Genomic DNA, 18,544 nt, shown 5'->3' on the forward strand with positions numbered 1-18,544 from the left:
TATTTTGCTACAGAAAAAACACTTTGCCATTAGTATATTCCACCAAGTATACTCTTAGTTGAAAAGTGTATTTTCAATAAAGATCTAATGACTTCGGAAACAATGTTGAAAGCTAAAAAATTTATAATATAAAACCCAACTATTTTAACCAAGATAACACTATCCAACTCAAAAACCCTACCTGCCTTATCTTCTTTTTTATCGTTACAAAAACTAGAAAGCTGATTTGTGAAGAGCATATAGTTCCCTTCTAAGTTGATTGCTTGGGCTCTTATTTTTGGTGTCGCACTCGTGTCGACATGATATGGGTGTGGGTGTGGAATTCGTACTGGATATGGCCTACCGATTTTGGGTACTTTAACCAAAACTGATGGAGAAGTTCGAGACAGATACAATAATTTGTGTAATCAAAACAAAAGCTAATTATAAGGTGAAATTGAAGAAAATGGAATACCTCGTATATAGATTAAATTTCTATGTGAGTCCTTTTCCTTATATCTCCTTGTGGGATATTCTCGTCTTGATCAATATTTTCTACTCGGAATACCTTCTAAGTTTTCCACATAATATCTCATAATTTATAGACATATACCTCTATTTTTAGATATTTGAATTATTTTTATCCGAATCTATGCACCCTGTCCGTACCTGGATCCATACACTACAAGAAAGAAGACACTTGGCAACAATTTTTTTTTTTGTTCTCATAGATAGGCTATTGTTGCAAAAAATACTTTTGGCAACAACATTTTTTTTTGTTGTTGCATAAACTTTTCTCAACGGCTATTATTGCAACGACGGACAACAACGTTTTTTTTAGTTGCCAAAAGTATTTTTCGCAACAATAGCCAATACTATATGGCAGCAAAATTAAATTTTTGGCAACAACTTTTTTTTTTTTTTTTTAAAGATTCATCATATAATCCAACAATAAAACTAAGTTTGTTGTCAAATATTGACTTTTGCCAACTATATTATTTTTGTTGCCAAAAGAGCTGTTACAATTTCTATACTTTCTTGTAGTGATAAACCCGAATCTTAAAATTTAGATCGAAAAAAATCCAATCTCTAGATCCGCATCTGTATCGAATACCCGCACCCGATTCCGAGCAACTAAGGTGGTTCCCTTTACGCCCACAATCAAGCTCGAAAGCCAAAGCTACAGAAAAATAGCAGAAATATCAATTAAATTATAGTCCTTAGACAGCAAAATTATCTCTTAAAGAGAACAGTTAGTTCAGGCTTTCAACTAGGGCAAGTTGGCCACTTGAACCCTGGGACCATTTTTATCCCGTCAGTTTAGGTTGCTTTTTTTTTTTTTATATATATTTAAATATTCACTTCTCTTATATAGTAATCTCTGTTTCAATTTAAGTGTCTTATTTTTTTTTTTAATTATATATGTCTCAAAAAAGTTGTCTCTTTTTATATTCAGTAAGTTGGTAATTTAAATATTGTATATAAAAAGTTTAAATCACAAAAACTAAAGGACATTTTATAAGTACATTACGCATGTCTTTAATTTAGAACCACAAAATTCAAAAGTCTTCCTATATTTCTTAAATCTAGTCAAGCTAAGCCACTTAAATTGGGACAGAAAAGTACTATATATGCAATTATAGAGCACTCTTATCAGATTCTTCTTCTTCTCCTCCTCCATTTCTTACGTCTGGATAATTCTCATCCAGAATCTGTTTTCTTATTTACCTTTTTTTAAAAAAAAAATCTTTTCTTATTCTTTTCTCCTCTTTGAAACTGAAATATGAGTTCTAGCATGGAAATAGATTTCTTGAAACTCAACAGGGAAAGCTCATCATCAAAAATGGAGAAACAACAACCTCAAGGTACAATTAATAATGCATGTATATATTCTTCATGAAGTTTGATTTATCCATACAAGCCAAATAATGCTGGATCTAGGTATATCTGAATTCTTGTTTCATTTGGATTCTTTTTGACAAATATTTGTGTAATAATCTGGTCCATTATTTCAAGTTCAACTTGATATAGAGGGTTTGAAGTTCATTAAACTTGTTTGACGAGCATTTCAAGTAAAATAACCGCTCTACTTAAAAAAATATTTGTTTATAATTTGGCCCTTTTTTTAAAAAAAAGTTTGATAGCCTTTTTGAGATGACAAAATAAATGAAGCATGGTTGATTTGACCAAGATGACAAACATGAGATATATAATTCTATAAGCTTTACCTTATTATTTTACTAATCTTTATGTTAATATCAATAATTATTTAAGCAGATCTAACACTTCATTTCGCTAATAATATAGGAAATTTGAGTAAAAGCATTTCGAACTGATCTGATTAAGATTCATTGCTAGCTAGGCACCAACACTTCACTTCGCTAATAGTATAGTTAGCAATTCATTAAAAATACTTTGTCATTTTTGTTAATGTTGTTATTTTTCATATGCGTACATATAATTTCGGAATTTTGGAATGATTGGAAACCCTAACACCGCCCATTGAGGTGAAAAGTCAGGAATTTAAATTAAGCCTATTTTTCTTTGACTATGTGATCTGTTCTAATTTTTCAGATAGTCAAATGTTAGCTACAAAAGCTATGACATGACTATTAAGCAAATTTAGTAAATAACTCTGATTACATCAGATAAATATACAATTTCAAACTAGATAGGCCATCATTATTTATTTACCACGAAGGTTTGCAAATAATAATAGAGTTCGATTCAGGATTTGAATTTAAAGCTTTAGTTTGAGATTCAGTCATAGTTTATTTGATTTACTTATTTCAAAATCTATTCATTTGTACTTGTTTAGTGAAAATTCTAACATATTATATATAAGATCTGAGCCAAAATTGTTAGATTTGGATGAACCCATGTTTTAAACTCTACATCCGCTTCTGAATAAGTGTTTGGTTTACAAATTTTGGTGCATAATTTCAGTTTCAATTTGAAATAAGAAAATTAAATTTGAAAAGCTGATTTGACGTGAAATAATGGTTTCAATTCTCAAATTAGCGTCAACTACAAACACAAAGTACTGTACAAATGCATAATTTTCTCCACATTTTCCTTATTTAGGAAAATATCATAAACAACTGCCAAATGCCAAGATGAGCCTATGGAAAATCCAAACTAAACTGACCTAGAACGGAAAAGGGTCAAAATTACTCCTGAACTTTGAGAAATGGTTTATTTATACCCTTCGTTATAGTATTGAGCCAATTATGCCCTCACCGTTATATTATGGAGCCAATTATGCCCTTACCGTTATACTATGGTCCAAACTTACCTCTAATCTAAATGGTCTGCCACGTGTCCTAACCCTAAACGTTTTGCCCCCCCACCCCCTCCCCCCCACCCCCCAAATAATTTTTTATCCCACCTAAATAAACCCAACCCGACCCGTTCTCCCTCAATTTACTCTCTAAAACATTAAGATTTCACTTCAAAATCCATAGAATCTCGCCCCACTACATCTAGAACACAACAAAAGAGAATGAAATAGCTCAATAACATCAAAATCAGACAAATTGAAAACAAAAATACTACAAAAAAAAAAAAAAATCAAATTAGTCTGTGTTTTACTTGAAGTTCCGCGGAAAACTCTTTTCCTATGCACTAATAACCTCATAGTCACAGAGACACAAATGAAAACAAAAATAAAACAAAGAAAATTCAATGTGTCGTGTTTTACATAAAAATCTGATGGAACACTCTTTTCATGTGCATTAATAACATCAATATCGCATAGACACACAAAATGAAAACAAAAATAAAAGAAAAGAAAATGACTTGTGTTTTACTTGAAGTTATGCAGGAACACTTAATAACATCAGAATCACACAAACTCACATAAGGAGAATGAAAATAAAAGAATAACATCAAGCAGACTCTTTTCATGTATGTTAGTGTTAGTATCAATAGAATCAAACAAGAAAAATTAGCAAATGAAAAGCATCAAATGAGTCTGTCTTTTGCTCGAAATTCTGGTAAAAAACAGATGTCAAACGAGTTGGGTTGGGTTTATTTAGGTGGGGTAAAACAATATTTGTTTTGGGGGGAGGGGGGGATGGGCAAAACGTCTAGGATTAGGACACGTGGCAGACCGTTTAGATTTGGGGTAAATTTGGACCCATAGTATAACAGTAAGGGCATAAATTGGCCACACAGTATAATGGTAAGGGCATAATTGGCCCAATAGTATAACGAAAGGTATAAATAAATCATTTCTCAAAGTTCAGGGGATAATTTTGGCCCTTTTCCGGACTTAAAATAACTTCATTTGATAGAAATATGAGCAATATTTCTTGTAGTCTTAAGCTTGGAGACTACTCTAATGTGTACATACCAAGGTCCCAGTGTACAATTAAAGGTGTGGTGGGATGTATATTTAAGGACAACTTATAGGAACCACTATCTTTTAAGAGTTTTTAATAATCCGTAGCTTCATTTTATGTATTTACATTTCGTAGCTAATTTAAGGAAATTCGTTGTATCTGAAAGTATTTGAATACACTGGTCAGTTGTATCCACTCTTATCTGATGTTGTGTGTATTTGATTGTACTTGGATACATGCAACCTTAATTTCTCTGAATACATGTGTATTCAAAATGATTGTATTCCAGTGCATTTAAATACACGACGGAGCTATGTATTTTAGTGTATTTATATATTGATGTATCCATTTATTTTTTGTTGTACTTGAATGTATTCGAGCACCGATTAGAAAGGTCGCCAATGAATGTCGCAATGTTGAATGTATTCAACTGTATTTGAATGTAGTTACACTTAAAAAATGACGAAATGAAAAATGCAGTCAAATCCGATCAAATATCCGGTGAAAATACAAACCACACGATATTTAAAAATGAAGAATACAATCAAAACCGGTCGGATCTCCGGTGACATACAAAATACCACTGCATTTAAACGCAGAAAAATGAAGAATACATTCAAATCCTTTTAAAAATATAATGTATTTACTCAAAAACATAAATTAAGATACATTGTATTCATACAGATCTGCAACAACTCCACCAGATATCATACAAATGTGATCTTGTTAAATAATGTATTCACACTATATTTACATTAAGAAATGAAGAATACACTCAAAAGATACATTATATTTCACACAGATCTGCAAAAAAAGAAAAAAATGCATAAAAGAGAGATATACAGGGTTTGATTCTTTTAGATCTGATCGATGGCGGTGAAGGAGTATAGATCTAGTCGATGGCGGGTAAGAACCAGAAGGAAGAGATGGAGTAGTTGATGGTTGACGGAGGGCCGACAGTGACGGTTAAGAACCAGAAGGAGGAGATGGAGTGGTCGACGGAGGGTACCGGAGGAGACAACATTGGCTGGTGATGGACTTCCTCCACCAGAGGGCATCAGAGAGAGAAAAAGGAGAGAGAGGTAGGGAGAAGACAGAGAATTCAGGGAGAAACGTGATACAGTGGAATAACTCTATGTATTTAGTATAGCTACGAAGCGTAATTTACGAAATCACTGTAACTACAAAATATAAATAAATTTAATAGTAGTTACCATCAATAATTACCTCTTAGATGTAGCTATGCCAAGTAATTTTTCCTATATTAAAAATCACGAGTTCGAGCTCTATAAATGAAGAAACTTCTGGTAAAGAGTGTTTTCCCTTTAACGGGCTTTAAGGGATGCGTAAAAAATAACAATGTTACCATTATAAGAAAAAACAATGTGTAAAAAATAACTCTAATGAGTAAGGCCTTATTTGTTTTCATTAAGATTAAATTCATTAAGATTAAAACGTCTCAATCTGAATGCACATTTAAATGATTAAGATGTTGTCTTTAGATCTGAACAATGAATGATTGAGACTATTTGTTTTTCAACATCTGAATGTGAATAGTTTATTTATTATTAAACATAATAAATATAAGCTTCAAATAAAAAAATAATTAAATATCATTAAAACTATAAATTTAATAAAATAATATCATTATTTGATTATAAAATCTTTATGTTCGCTTATGATAGTGGAGATGATTTGTTGTGGTGATGGTTGATGTTAGTAGCTAGTAATGGCGGTGATGGTAGAAGTGGTTGGTGTTGCGGTGACTGGTGCGATGGTGGCGGTTGATAGTGGTGGTGGTGGTTGTGATGATGGAGTTAGTTGATGTTAACAGTTGGCAATGTTGATGGTGGTGGTGGTGGTGACTGATGAATATGTGGTGGTTGACGATGTGTTTGGCGGTGGTGCTAGTTGTGATGGTGGAGGTGGTTGGTAATAGGGATTAGCTGCATCAATGGTGGTAGTGGTTGATAGTGGTGGCAGAGGCAACGAGGGTGATGGCGATGGTAGTGGTAGTGGATGTAATTATAATGATGGAAGTGGTAGGTGTGGTAAAGACCGACAATAGTGGTTGGTAACGGTATTAGTGGTTGCCACTGGTGGTTATGACAATAGTGGTTGGCAACGATATTAGTGGTTGCCACTGGTGGTTATGATTTTAGAGGTGGTTGGTGGTGGTGGCTGGTGGCTGGCGATAGTAATGGTGGTAGTTGTGATGATAGAAGTAGTTAGCGGCGGTGGTTGGTGATTATATTTAGAGTGGTGGTGAAAATTATCCACACAAAAATAATACCTCTTAATGATATTAAAACATTGTTCAAAATCTTAATGATTAAGACATATAGATTATTACTTTCGTCCCCGAACTATACCTAGTACTAAAAACACCCATACACTTGGATAAGTGAATTTAAAAACGCCTCCAAATTGCCACATGGCATATCAAGTAGTCTTAAGTTCTTTTATGCACGTGAGAGGTAAAAAGAAAAAGAAAAAAAAAAAAGAAGAAGAAGCAGCCACATAAGGAGCTCAATAGTAAAAAAAACTCATTCTTTACATATCCCTTTATTTTTACCCAAATATAATGGCTTAACAAGCCCTTTCGTCTCTATTTATTTGTTCTTCCATTAAAACACACCCCAAGTTCAAACTCAATTTTTCTTCTAGACTTTTTGTTTTAATTGCTAAAGTTCTTAGTCATATTTGTAGGTTTGTCTCAATTGTTTTAATGACTAAACTTTGGAGATGTGGATTTCCGGCAATTTTGGAGCAGCAAATACATGGATCAGAACTGAAAACACCAACAAAAAATGATCCTTACAACCCCAAAATAATTGAAATTAAAAGCGGAAAATGAAACCCTAAAAGGGTAAGAAAGAAGTTGTGATAACACTTCTTGATCAAACGATTCAAATGGAGATGGATTAGATAAAGAAAACCGCAAATAAAAACTTATGTATACATATAAAAAAAAAATCCAGAAACTTCTTCTTGTTCCTATGTAATAAAGATGAGAATTTTTGCGGATGACTTGCTTTTATTTGCAAGGGGGGATAGCTCTTCTGTTAATGCTCTACTTCAATGCTTTACCCAGTTCTCCAGTGCTTCAGGCCTTCAAGAAAATTTAGGAAAGAGCTCAATGTATTTTGGAGGTGTATCCTCAACTCAGAGGCTGGAAATTCTACAACTATCAGGCTTTTCATGTGGTGAACTACCTTTCAAATACTTAGGGGTTCCTTTATCCACAAAGAAATTGAACATCATGCAATGGCAACCACTTATCCTCAAAATTGTGGCCAAAATCTCTTCATGGACAGCCAAAAAGCTTTCATATGCAGGCAGGGCCCAGTTAGTACAAACTGTCCTGTTCGGTGTCCAAGCTTACTGGGCACAACTATTTGTATTGCCTTCTAAAGTGGTCCAACTCATTGATAGCTACTGTAGAAGTTACGTGTGGTCGGGAAGTAACAACATCACTAAGAAGGCTCTAGTTTCTTGGTCTAGAGTATGCTCTCCCAAATGTGTAGGTGGTCTTAACTTGACAAATATAAGTCTGTGGAATAAGGCAACTATAGCAAAGACTCACTGGGATCTTGCAAACAAAGCTGACAAACTTTGGATCAGGTGGGTGCACCTATATTATATAAAAGACCAGGACGTAAACACTATGCAGATCCCCAAGCAGGCTTGCTGGATGATCAGAAAGGTGATAGAAGCAAAAAGTACCATAAACCATGTGCAAGTGAATATAAGAGCTGGGAAAAGCTTCATTAGACAAGTGTACTTTCAACTGTTAGGAAATGAACCTAGAGTCCTCTGGAGGAACTTGATTTTTCAAAATGCAGCACGACCAAAAGCAAAATTCACGCTATGGCTTTTGATGCACGGAAGATTGTCGACTACTGATAAGCTCCATAAATGGGGAGTACCAGTTGATCTATCCTGTGTTTTCTGCCACAACCATGATGAATCAAAAGAACATTTATTTGTTGAATGCATATATGGACAGTCCCTGTGGAGCAGACTATTAACCTGGATACAGAGATAACCAATAGATGCTACTGGATGGGACCAACATTTGCAGATAATCTTGAAGACAACCAAAGGCAAGACACAGAGGGCTCTACTGTTTAAAATGATCTACACTGAGTATGTTCATTGCCTATGGATCGAAAGAAATGCACGAATTTTCGAGAAGAGAAGAAAGGAGTATGAAGTCATTGCTAAGGAGATTGCATATACATGTTGTGTCAGAGCTCCACCTAGGCTAAGTCTTATGCTGCAAAATCTTATGTTTTAGCTAAGTTTCAGAGCTTTGTTGTCAGTTTGTGATTTCATGGATAGATTGGCTGAGTCAGTCAACTATGGTGCTTGTAATGGCTTATACTTGTGATTAATGGAAAGCTTAGTTACCAAAAAAAAAAAGATGAGAATCTTCATTTCCACATGATTGTGATCATGATCTTGTAAATTCAGATTAAAAAAACAGAAAAAATAACTAGAAATGAGAAGTATATTTCAGAAAATGGGTGTGGAAAATGGGTAGCACAAATTGAAGTGTGTGTTCATGAAAGAGAGAATCAGAATTTAAACCTGTTAATTGGGTTGGGTCGGCTCGGGAGCGGCCCACCTAACCTGGCCCATAACTGGCCTGGCCCCTCAACCCGGTAAGAGGGTGGTGGGCTAGGCTAGTGGAAAAAATTAGGGGGCTGGGCCGGACATGCCATTTAGCCCGGTAGCCTGGCCCACCAGGGGCCTGCCCCGGCCCGGTCCACTTCGAATTAATTTTTTTTTTAATTTTTTTATTTAAGTGGTATATTTGTGTATATCTAGTATATGTTAATGCTATATTTGTGTATATCTTGAATATGTTGTTGGAGTGAAGACTCCCAACGGCTATTTAAGTGCTAAAAATTATAAAAAGTTGACAATGTGATACAAGACTACATAAGTAATTTAAAATAAAACTTCAAACTTAAATTGATAACATTGCAAATTCAAAACGTACAAACTTGAACGGTTAACTTATTACAAATGAAAAGTTCAAAATGCTAGCATCAATGAGAAATTTAAAGAAGAGATAAACTTTAAAGTTCAATTTTGTGCCTTTTGTCCAAGTGCCTACGTAACGGACCGGTACCCCAAAAAACCGGTTCGGACTTATGGAGATATATTTGACCATAATGTTGACATTTAACGTGTTCCTCATCTACTCGTTCAAAATGCAGCCACATCAGACTTGAAATTGATCTTCGGACTGGAGGAGGAGGTAGAGGATTATCATTATCCATTAAATTTAAATTTTGAAATTTGAACTTGAAGTTAGAAGAGAGAGAGAGAGAGAGAGAGAGAGAGAGAGAGAGAGAGAGAGAGAGAGAGAGAGATCTAGATGAGTAGGAAATTTAGGGAAACAGGAGAGTAGGGAATTGTGAGACAATATGGAGAAGAATAAATGGTATTTATAGATTGAAAATAGGCCAAAGTATAATTTAAGGAACTTGATGGTTAAAATAAAGTTGACAACAACTAGATTTTAAAGTATCAAACTTAATAAATTTTAGTATTAGAATTTTTTTTAAAATAATTAAAATCCAATACGGCCCACTTAGCCCACTATGTACCCTGGTCCGGACACCCCTTTCCCTCCTCCAACCCGGCCCACTAACTATGGCCCGGCCCAGCCCATGTGACCCACATTTATATGGTCTGGCCCGACTCGACCCACTTGATAGGTAGAATTCAAGAAAAATGGAGGATGTTTTCGAGACTAAAACCCTAAGATTTGCATGAAAACCAAAGGGAGTGGTGTTTGCAATTTGAGAGAGTTCTAAGAGAGATAAAGAAAGACTTCTAGATGGTTTTAATCGGGTGGGATTATTTGATCGGATATGGGTTATTTGGTAGGGTGTTTTAATGGGTTAAGTCTTTTTCCTTTTTAAATTTTTTTAATTAGTTTATGTGGATCACACGTTAGCTAATAAGTCCAACTGGACCGCAAGTGTGTACACTTTACAAAAGTATATGAGTTCGGGGGCATTTTTAAATTCATTTATCCAAGTGTGGGGGTGTTTAACACTAGGCATTGTTCGGAGACAAAAGTAATGATTTGCGCTAAGTTTGGGGGTGTTTTAACCACTTCAGCCTCAATTTTAATGTGAATAAATGCATTTAATGACTTAAAATTTTAACTATTCAGATTCGAACCTCCATTAAATGAAAAAAATATGGCTTAAGTACCTTTTCACATACATTAGATGCTTATCTTGATAAAAATGAAGTCTAAGGCAAGCTCTTTTCTGCATCCATAATTGCTTTAGTTGTTGTTTCATATATCTTTCATCAATTTCATTTTAACTTCTATTTTCCTTATCTTTCGTTTTCTTTTCTAATTTTTTGTTCTTTTTCCTCCTTATGTTTGAGAATAGATTATGGGAAGAAGAGGTCCTTTTCATCCATGCTTGACAAGGCCAATATTCAAGCTGATCAAAGCACCTTCTTTCCGGTAATTAAATCCCACAATATCTTGCATTTCATTGATTAGTTTGCACAACAATTTGTTTTCCGTATGGACTAATTAGAATTGAAGAAATGTTAAACGACAATTTGTAAATCGACAATTTGTTTTCACTCGATGTTCAGTATTTACTTTGAAGCTTGATTAATTTGAATTTGTGGTCGGAAACTCCTACTTAGGGAGTAAAACGCTTCTTACCAAAGATCACTCCATACAAGCTCGAACCTAAGACCTATGCTTAAGAATGGAGATGTACATATATATCTCCACCACAGCCTTTAATAGTGACTAGGGTTGGACCTAATGCATTAGTTATGAATTATTTTGGTTCAAATTCTATATATGTGTTAAGAAGTATATTGAACTAGTATCAAAAATTGATCTTGAATCCGTTAAATCACTTGCAGTAGAATTTTAAACTCGAACACCCTAAAATTCAACTTCTGAATCCGCCTCTGATAGTGACTACGGATATATTAATACAAGCAACTTATTTTTCCTTTTATTTCATTTCTCATCATAGACTAACTTTAATTAATTCGTCCTCATTTTCATCTCCTCTAAATTTCTTTCCCCCTCAGAATTACAATACCAGCCTGAAGTTGCGAGAAGTTCAACAAGATCACTGCTACACAATGATTAATCTCTTTGGCTGAAAAAAATCTCTTTCGTGTTCCCACAATTTCTTGCTTTTAAATGCAATAAGTAGTACTCCATCTATTTTATTTTATATAACGATCTTTCTTTTATCGTCTGTTAATAAAAGAATTGTTTTTTATATTATTATTTTAAAACTACTATGACATATTGTTATGGCCATCGATAAATCCATGACATATTATAGATTAGACTTAACACACAGTAGCCCCTTAAACTTATCAGGATATTTTATTTAGACACTCGAACTAGGTCCTGTTCAATTGAATATCTTAACTTCTAATAAAGTGTTTCAATTAGACACTTTAGTTCAAATTTCAAAAAAAAAATTGCATGTGTTTTCATTCGTCTATTAAGTAGTTAAGTTAATCACATAAAATATGTCATCTGTTTTATTTATCTGCATCAACCTCAAGTAGAAAATGCCTGGAGTTTTACGACTTATTGAGGTAAATGCGTATAATTAAAGAATATGACATATTTTATCTGGTTAACTTAACTACCAAATAGACGAATGAAAACACACGCAAAAAAAAAATCCAAATTAAAATTCAAACCGAAAGTATCTAATTGAAACACTTTATTAGGAGTTGAGGTGTTCAATTAGAATAGAACTTAGTTTGAGTGTCTAAATGGAATATCCTGACAACTTTAAGAGGCGACCTATGTATTAAGCCTATAGATTACAAATTCTAAATAAACTTTGTCATACATATGTGCCAAAAGTTTCATAGTTTTCTTAAACTTTGTGCTCAACCAAAATACTTTATGATAAAATGAAACGGACAGAGTGCTTGAATTACAGCCATATACGTAGTAATTTAGCTTAGAATTCTTTTCATTTTTCAGAACCACAGTTCCAATTGGATAGTTCCCAGCAGTTCAACACTGTCACAGCTAAATAATGAGAAAATCTCACTGGCTGAATACAACTTTGCTGCTAGAGAAACCAAATACTTTGGAGAAGCTCTCCCTAAAACAAGCAATTTTGCACTTCCTTTTCTTGACAAGCCTAATGCTTCAACTTCAAGGTATTTTTATGATATTCTTGTGATGTTGTGTTTGGTGTAAGGTAAATATTTTCTTTCAATAAATCATTTCTGTTGTTAATTGTTTTAAAATATTAGAAAATGCTTTTTGAAGAAATTATTTTACCAAATGAATGTTAACCAAGGGATCTTAGAGCTTAATTTATTCTTGAAAGTTAGCTCACGATAAATAAAGGTGAAAATTATCCAAAATCATATAGACCACAAACAATTTATTCCTCAACCAATGGGTGACGAGTAACACTTCCTGCATGCTTAGACCTGCCAACTTTAGCGTGGAAAACATAATTGAGGGTTCGACATTAGGTCACACTATAACAGAGATCGATCATGATCTTGACCCCGATACCATGTGAAGAAATGGGTCTTGGACAAGCTAACTCAATCCCAAAAGTTAGTTCACGATCGAGGTGAGGATTGGTCATGGTCATATAAGGAGGCAAACAACTCATCCCTCAATAGGGCACTTAATAACCCTGCACGCCTAGACTTGCCAATTGGACTGTGGATAACATATATAACTGTCACGCCCCGAACCATGGCCTGGGCGAAACACGGCACTCGGTGCCTTACTGCATGTGACCGAGCGAACCACATGGCTTGCTGAATCATCATGAGACATAACATGAGCGGAATATAACGTGAATGCATGATGAGCCTTTATAAAACGTAATAAGTTCATAATACTTAATAAAAATACTTATTTAAACATGAGTGCGGAAATGACATGAATGAGCCAAAAATGGCTATACGACTCTGAATGTCTGACATAACATAACTGACTTGTCTAGTCTATGAAACCTCTATCATGAGTCTGACTGGAAAACATACTTGCTGGGACAAGGCCCCCCAACATACCTTTAAATGCATGACTAGTAAAATAAAGATAGCTGACTAAACCCCGAATGAGATGGGGCTCATCAATGAACTGATACGAGCAAATCCTACTGAGCAGATGTGGCGTCCTGTAAATACGTACCTGCATCGTGAAATGCAGACCCCCGGGCAATAAAAGGGGACGTCAGCACATTGAATGTACTGGTATGTAAAGCAACTGAAAGAAATAACATGGAACAAGGAATAACATGATAAGAACTGAAACTGAAAACCTGGACATGAACATGAGCATGAGCATGAATATATATATATATATATATATATATATATATATATATAACATAAGTAAAACATGATAAGTAGGGAGATCATTTCATAAACGGACATGTGATATCATCACGTGGGTACGTGGAATCTGGTCCTCGCCGCGACCAGCAGAACCCTCATACCTTGCCAGGGTATAAGATGGTATCGTGCCTGATGGATCAATTCAGTGTAAAATTAAGGTATCGTCCTATCTGGGCGGAGCGATCCTTGTCCTACGGTGGATACGTAGTTTCAGGCTATCTGAGCCTTCTCGGTAATTCGTGCAACTCCCAAAAACATGAACATAATATAGTTGGCTAAGAAGCCCGTGATTTTCGTGAATTAACTTGTACTTGTCTTGTAATCATGATTTCACGAAATAACTTGTAAACATGGTTTCATGAAATAACTTGTAAATATGGTTTCATGAAATAACTTGAAATATAGTTTCATAAGATAACTTGTCATAGTCTTGCAAACATGTTCTTGATTCATGAGTAATAACAATAGTTCGTAATCATATATATAATTGACTTGAAAACATGCTTGTAACTTGCTAGATAGAATCATAAAGTTTCATATAAACATAATGAGAACACATGAGGAAGAATTCATGATTCATGGATTAAGCTGGAATTCCTAATAACCGTAATGGAAGATTAGGAATACAATAACGAATATAGATACAAGATTCATGTACATAAATACATAAATACGGGCTACCAATATGTTGGGTTTAATGCCCTAGGATTTGAACTTCATGAATATCAAGAAACAGAGCATGGGGAAGAACGTAGAGATTCCCACATGTGGATGGAAGTTCTACATACCTTAATTGCTCCAAAACTTGAATTAAAGACTTGAATTTTGGAGAAGATTTCCTAAATCTTGATTCTTGAATCTTGAGATGGGTTTTCTTGAAAACCCTAGATTAGGAAGAATGATTTCTTATTTAGATTACAAGGATATATGTTAGAATTGAGTTGGAATAATTAGAGTGGGCTTACCTTGATGTTCTTGATGATGGAAGAGAGTAGGAGGTCGTTCTAGGGTTTGAAGGAATGAAAAATAATGAGTTGAACTGATATGGACGAATATATAAAATGGCCATAACTCTTTGTAAAAATGTCCGTTTGACCCCCACAATATACCGTTGGAAAGGTATTTCAAAGATCTACAACTTTCATCAAGGAAGTTTTCCCAAATTCCAAATACGTTTTGAAATACGGGTCGTAAACTGAAATACGGTCCGTATTTAACCATGTGACATCAAAATGCCAAATTCCAGAATGTTCAGAAATTATTGGTTCCAGTTTACGATCACTGTTCATGGGCGTAAACTGAAATACGGTCACTGTTCATGGGCGTAAACCACCATCTTACAACTGAACAGGGAAATTCTAACTCTCACATTCTTTATCTGATTTTCTAAGCCTAGGATCATGATCAAAGTTTAAGTTAAAGGTACGGGGTGTTACAATAACATGGTGTTCGGTATTGCGACACACATTAATATAGATGCATTTGGCCTGATACCTGCATCTTTTTTTTATTTTTTTATTTTTATCTCCTCCCGTTTGATTCCCCTTCGTTGAAACTATTACTCCTTTGTGCCTCGAACCCACGAATTTGGGATTGTAGGTTGGTTGTGGGCGGGGGAGGGGGGTGGAGCGGGGTGCTGAGCAACCCCCTCTTGTCAAAGTGATACTTGCATCTACTTGTTAAGAATGGACCTTTGGTCTAATACAATCCTAAAAGCTAGCTCATGATCATAGAAGAGAGGATGCTCAAAGACCCATCCTTCAACCAATTAATGTGGACACTTAACATCCTTGCACGTTAGACCTGTCAACTAGAGTGTGGACAACATGGGGTTCTATATTGGGACACACAATGACATGAATGAGTTTGCCTCTAATATGTTAAGAAAAATGAAAATTGAGCCTTTCTCATTTCTAAAAGTTAACTCATGAAATGATAATTGGCCAATATCATAACGACGCATCTCTCATTTTATTTTGGCAATATTATTACCAGAGGAAAATCGGTGTAAGTTATTTTTCTTCACAATTCCCTAGGTCATTTGTCCAACCATTATACAAGTATGACCAAAGGTCTAAATTTGTTCATGTATCATCCGAAATTGTATAATTTTGTCATAGGTTAAACATTTGGTCCATCATACTCTTGCCATTAATAAATCGTCTCGCATATATCATTACCCTTGTCAAAACTTCATTTGTAAAATGAGTGTACTTTAGTGTGCAAATTCTTTGAGAAAAAAGTTTCATATTTACCTTTCAACTTTTGACTATAATATAAAGTTACTTCAAGTCGGAACTCCAATAAGAATCAAGGGCAAAAGTGTACTATTTGGAAAAGCAAGTCACTTACAAGAAAATTCTTGTTTGTAGGAACATTTCTGAACATTCAAGGTTGCATTCAACATTGACCATATTCTACTCTGGAGAGGTCTATGTTTTTCCTAATGTCACCCCAGAAAAGGTCCTTAAAAATCTTCTTTTTTCTATACAATCATATTTATAATTATTTTAGCTGCTATTTTTTTTTTGTTTAATATCCTCAATTTTGAGTACACAAAAATATATAGGCCGAATTAATTATGCATATGGCTGCTAGAGGCATGAATCTTGATAAGATTTCAAATATTGCAAGTAAAGAAAAGGCTGAAGAAAACACATCAGAGCCTTCAAAACAGAATTCATGTGCTAATAATGATAGAGGAGGTAAAATCTTATTTTTTGAAAGATAAAGGAGGTCTTTTTATTTTATTTCCAGTATGTATTTCTAAAAGTTACTAATATTTTTCATTGTTAAATGAAGTCCAACTTTTTGCTACAGTATTGGTTATGGCTCGTACAGCAACGCTTGCACGATTTTTGGAAGAGAGGAAGCATAGGTAATATATATAACATCGCCTATTTACTTTATTAAAATTACTAATTATGATTATACACTACTAAAAGAAGGCATATTTCTATGGATATCCTTGTGGGATTACACTAATCATGTTGTTTATTGTTTGTTTGCATTTTCGACGGACGTCATGTTAGAAGTTGGCTCGTCGCTTATGAATTTTTTGTTGTAAGTCCATTGAAATCATTCGGACGAGCCAATTTCAGGCGGATTCCATAGGAAATTCGCTTGTTTTAGTAGTGATAATTTGATTTCAATTGTAGCTCTTGAAAAGTAAAATCAACAAATTATCACTATTGGAAAATAATTATTCATATTCGGATTTTTGTGTTAATGCCCATTGACTTATGTAAACACTAGATGCAGATAAGTTTTTGATCTCTCTTACAGTGGTTCCTACAGTTTTGGGAGGATGAAAAAGATGAAATCGTAATATATTTAATTTCTAAATGTTTAACTATTATAGTCGAATTATTGTGTTTGATATAACTTTGAAAAGAAATGGTCTACCTAACTATTGAAGAGTGCAATAAGGCAACTATGCAATAAGGCAACTAATTAAGTTTCGAAGGAATGAGTAAGTCTCCTCATACTCATCTGTATTTATTTCCTTCTCTTTTTGTTGAATTAATGAAGATTGATCAATGAAAGTCCATACAAGTGTGATGAAAAATCAGGCAAGTATCCTTTTGATCAAGAAGAAGAAACAGCATCCTCTGGTAGTCTCTGGGAAAGTTAATTAACAATTCCAGACAAAATCATTCAAAAATATTGTATGGTTTTTATAGTATTGTTTCTTTTAATTGTGTTTGGACAATGTTATAAGTTAATTTTTATCTCCTTGTGATATCTGACTAAACACATTTAACTATATATAATTATAATTGTGCACTATTGATCCTTTTTCTTACGAATATTCACAAATTTTCATAATTATCAATCATTTCTCCATTTGATTATCCATGTTTTATCTTAAGCTTGTACTACTATTACTCTGTATTTGAGGGTATTATACTTTTGAAAATTACCCAACTATACAACTAGAATCATACATTTTAATTAATTGAAGGTTAAACATGTTGAATCACAAGGACTAAAATATGAATTTATCAATAATTGAAGAGCCACAATTACTATTATCCCTCCTAAAAGCTTATAGTATTTCTTTTCTTTTTTTCCTTCTTCTTAATTTAATATACCATTATCCCCAGACCCCACATTATGGGATTTCATTGGGTATGTTGTTTGTTGTTATTAATTTTATATACTAATTTTTAAGCTAAGATGTTCTGGAATTAGTGTTCCTTATTTAGGGAATTATTACCTCTTAACTGTAGGGGAATTTTCACAAATGACTACGCTTTGGGGTATTTTTTTTCTTTAGGCATAGCTACATTTTTGCTAATTGCATGTCATAGCTATAGTAACGTGTATTATAATTCGGTTGTATTTTGCTGTATGCAATTCGGTTATATTCATTCGTAGCTACTTTTACACTGTATTCAACCTATTATATTTAAATTCGGTTGTATTCAAACAACATAAGTGCAAAAAAAATATAGGGATACTCAGCTGTATTCAAATTTAGTGTATTTATTTGCATACAAAAAAATCTCCTTCGAAATACAGGCAAAAAATACATAAAGAAATACTGAATTTTACACTTAAAAAATAACGAATACACTCAAATCTGTAATACAAGAAATAAAATACACCGGAGATTGTCGGGGTCCGCTGGAAGTCATCAAAAATTGTTGTTCCTGTCAAATCTGGGACTTACTACTCCTTCTCCGGTTGGTGTGTGACGGCAGCGGTTAGAACTCGTCGGAGAAGACGACGACTCTGCCATTGACGAAGATGACGTCATACCCTTCAAATCAATAGAGATCCACAAAAAATCAAATGAACGGTTAACAATCCAA

General features: G+C 34.1%; 1 protein-coding gene across 2 annotated transcripts; it reads left to right on the forward strand.

Annotated features, from left to right (window-relative positions):
- Window positions 1-1,667: 1,667 nt before the first annotated feature.
- Window positions 1,668-17,516, forward strand: LOC132616133 (protein JAZ7-like). 2 transcript variants are annotated; one of them, XM_060330727.1, is made up of 7 exons: window positions 1,668-1,844; window positions 10,748-10,824; window positions 12,343-12,524; window positions 16,100-16,190; window positions 16,297-16,432; window positions 16,530-16,605; window positions 17,259-17,516. In XM_060330727.1, exons 1-7 carry the CDS (start codon window positions 1,763-1,765, stop codon window positions 17,359-17,361), a joined length of 747 nt encoding a protein of 248 aa, XP_060186710.1. In that variant the 5' UTR covers window positions 1,668-1,762; the 3' UTR covers window positions 17,362-17,516. The 2 variants fall into 2 exon arrangements, with proteins under 2 accessions (XP_060186710.1, XP_060186711.1); XM_060330728.1 differs by having other exon boundaries at window positions 16,548-16,605.
- The last annotated feature ends 1,028 nt before the right edge of the window (window positions 17,517-18,544 follow it).

The sequence above is a fragment of the Lycium barbarum genome, chromosome 10 (assembly GCF_019175385.1).
Source record: "Lycium barbarum isolate Lr01 chromosome 10, ASM1917538v2, whole genome shotgun sequence".
Classification (NCBI taxonomy): Eukaryota; Viridiplantae; Streptophyta; class Magnoliopsida; order Solanales; family Solanaceae; genus Lycium; species Lycium barbarum.

Coding starts and splice junctions, on each gene's coding strand:
- LOC132616133 (XM_060330727.1), top strand. CDS start 1,763: ATGAGTTCTAGCATGGAAATAGATTTCTTGAAACTCAACAGGGAAAGC. Junction 12,525..16,099: donor CCTAATGCTTCAACTTCAAG/GTATTTTTATGA, acceptor TCTTGTTTGTAG/GAACATTTCTGAACATTCAA. Junction 16,191..16,296: donor CTAATGTCACCCCAGAAAAG/GTCCTTAAAAAT, acceptor AAAAATATATAG/GCCGAATTAATTATGCATAT.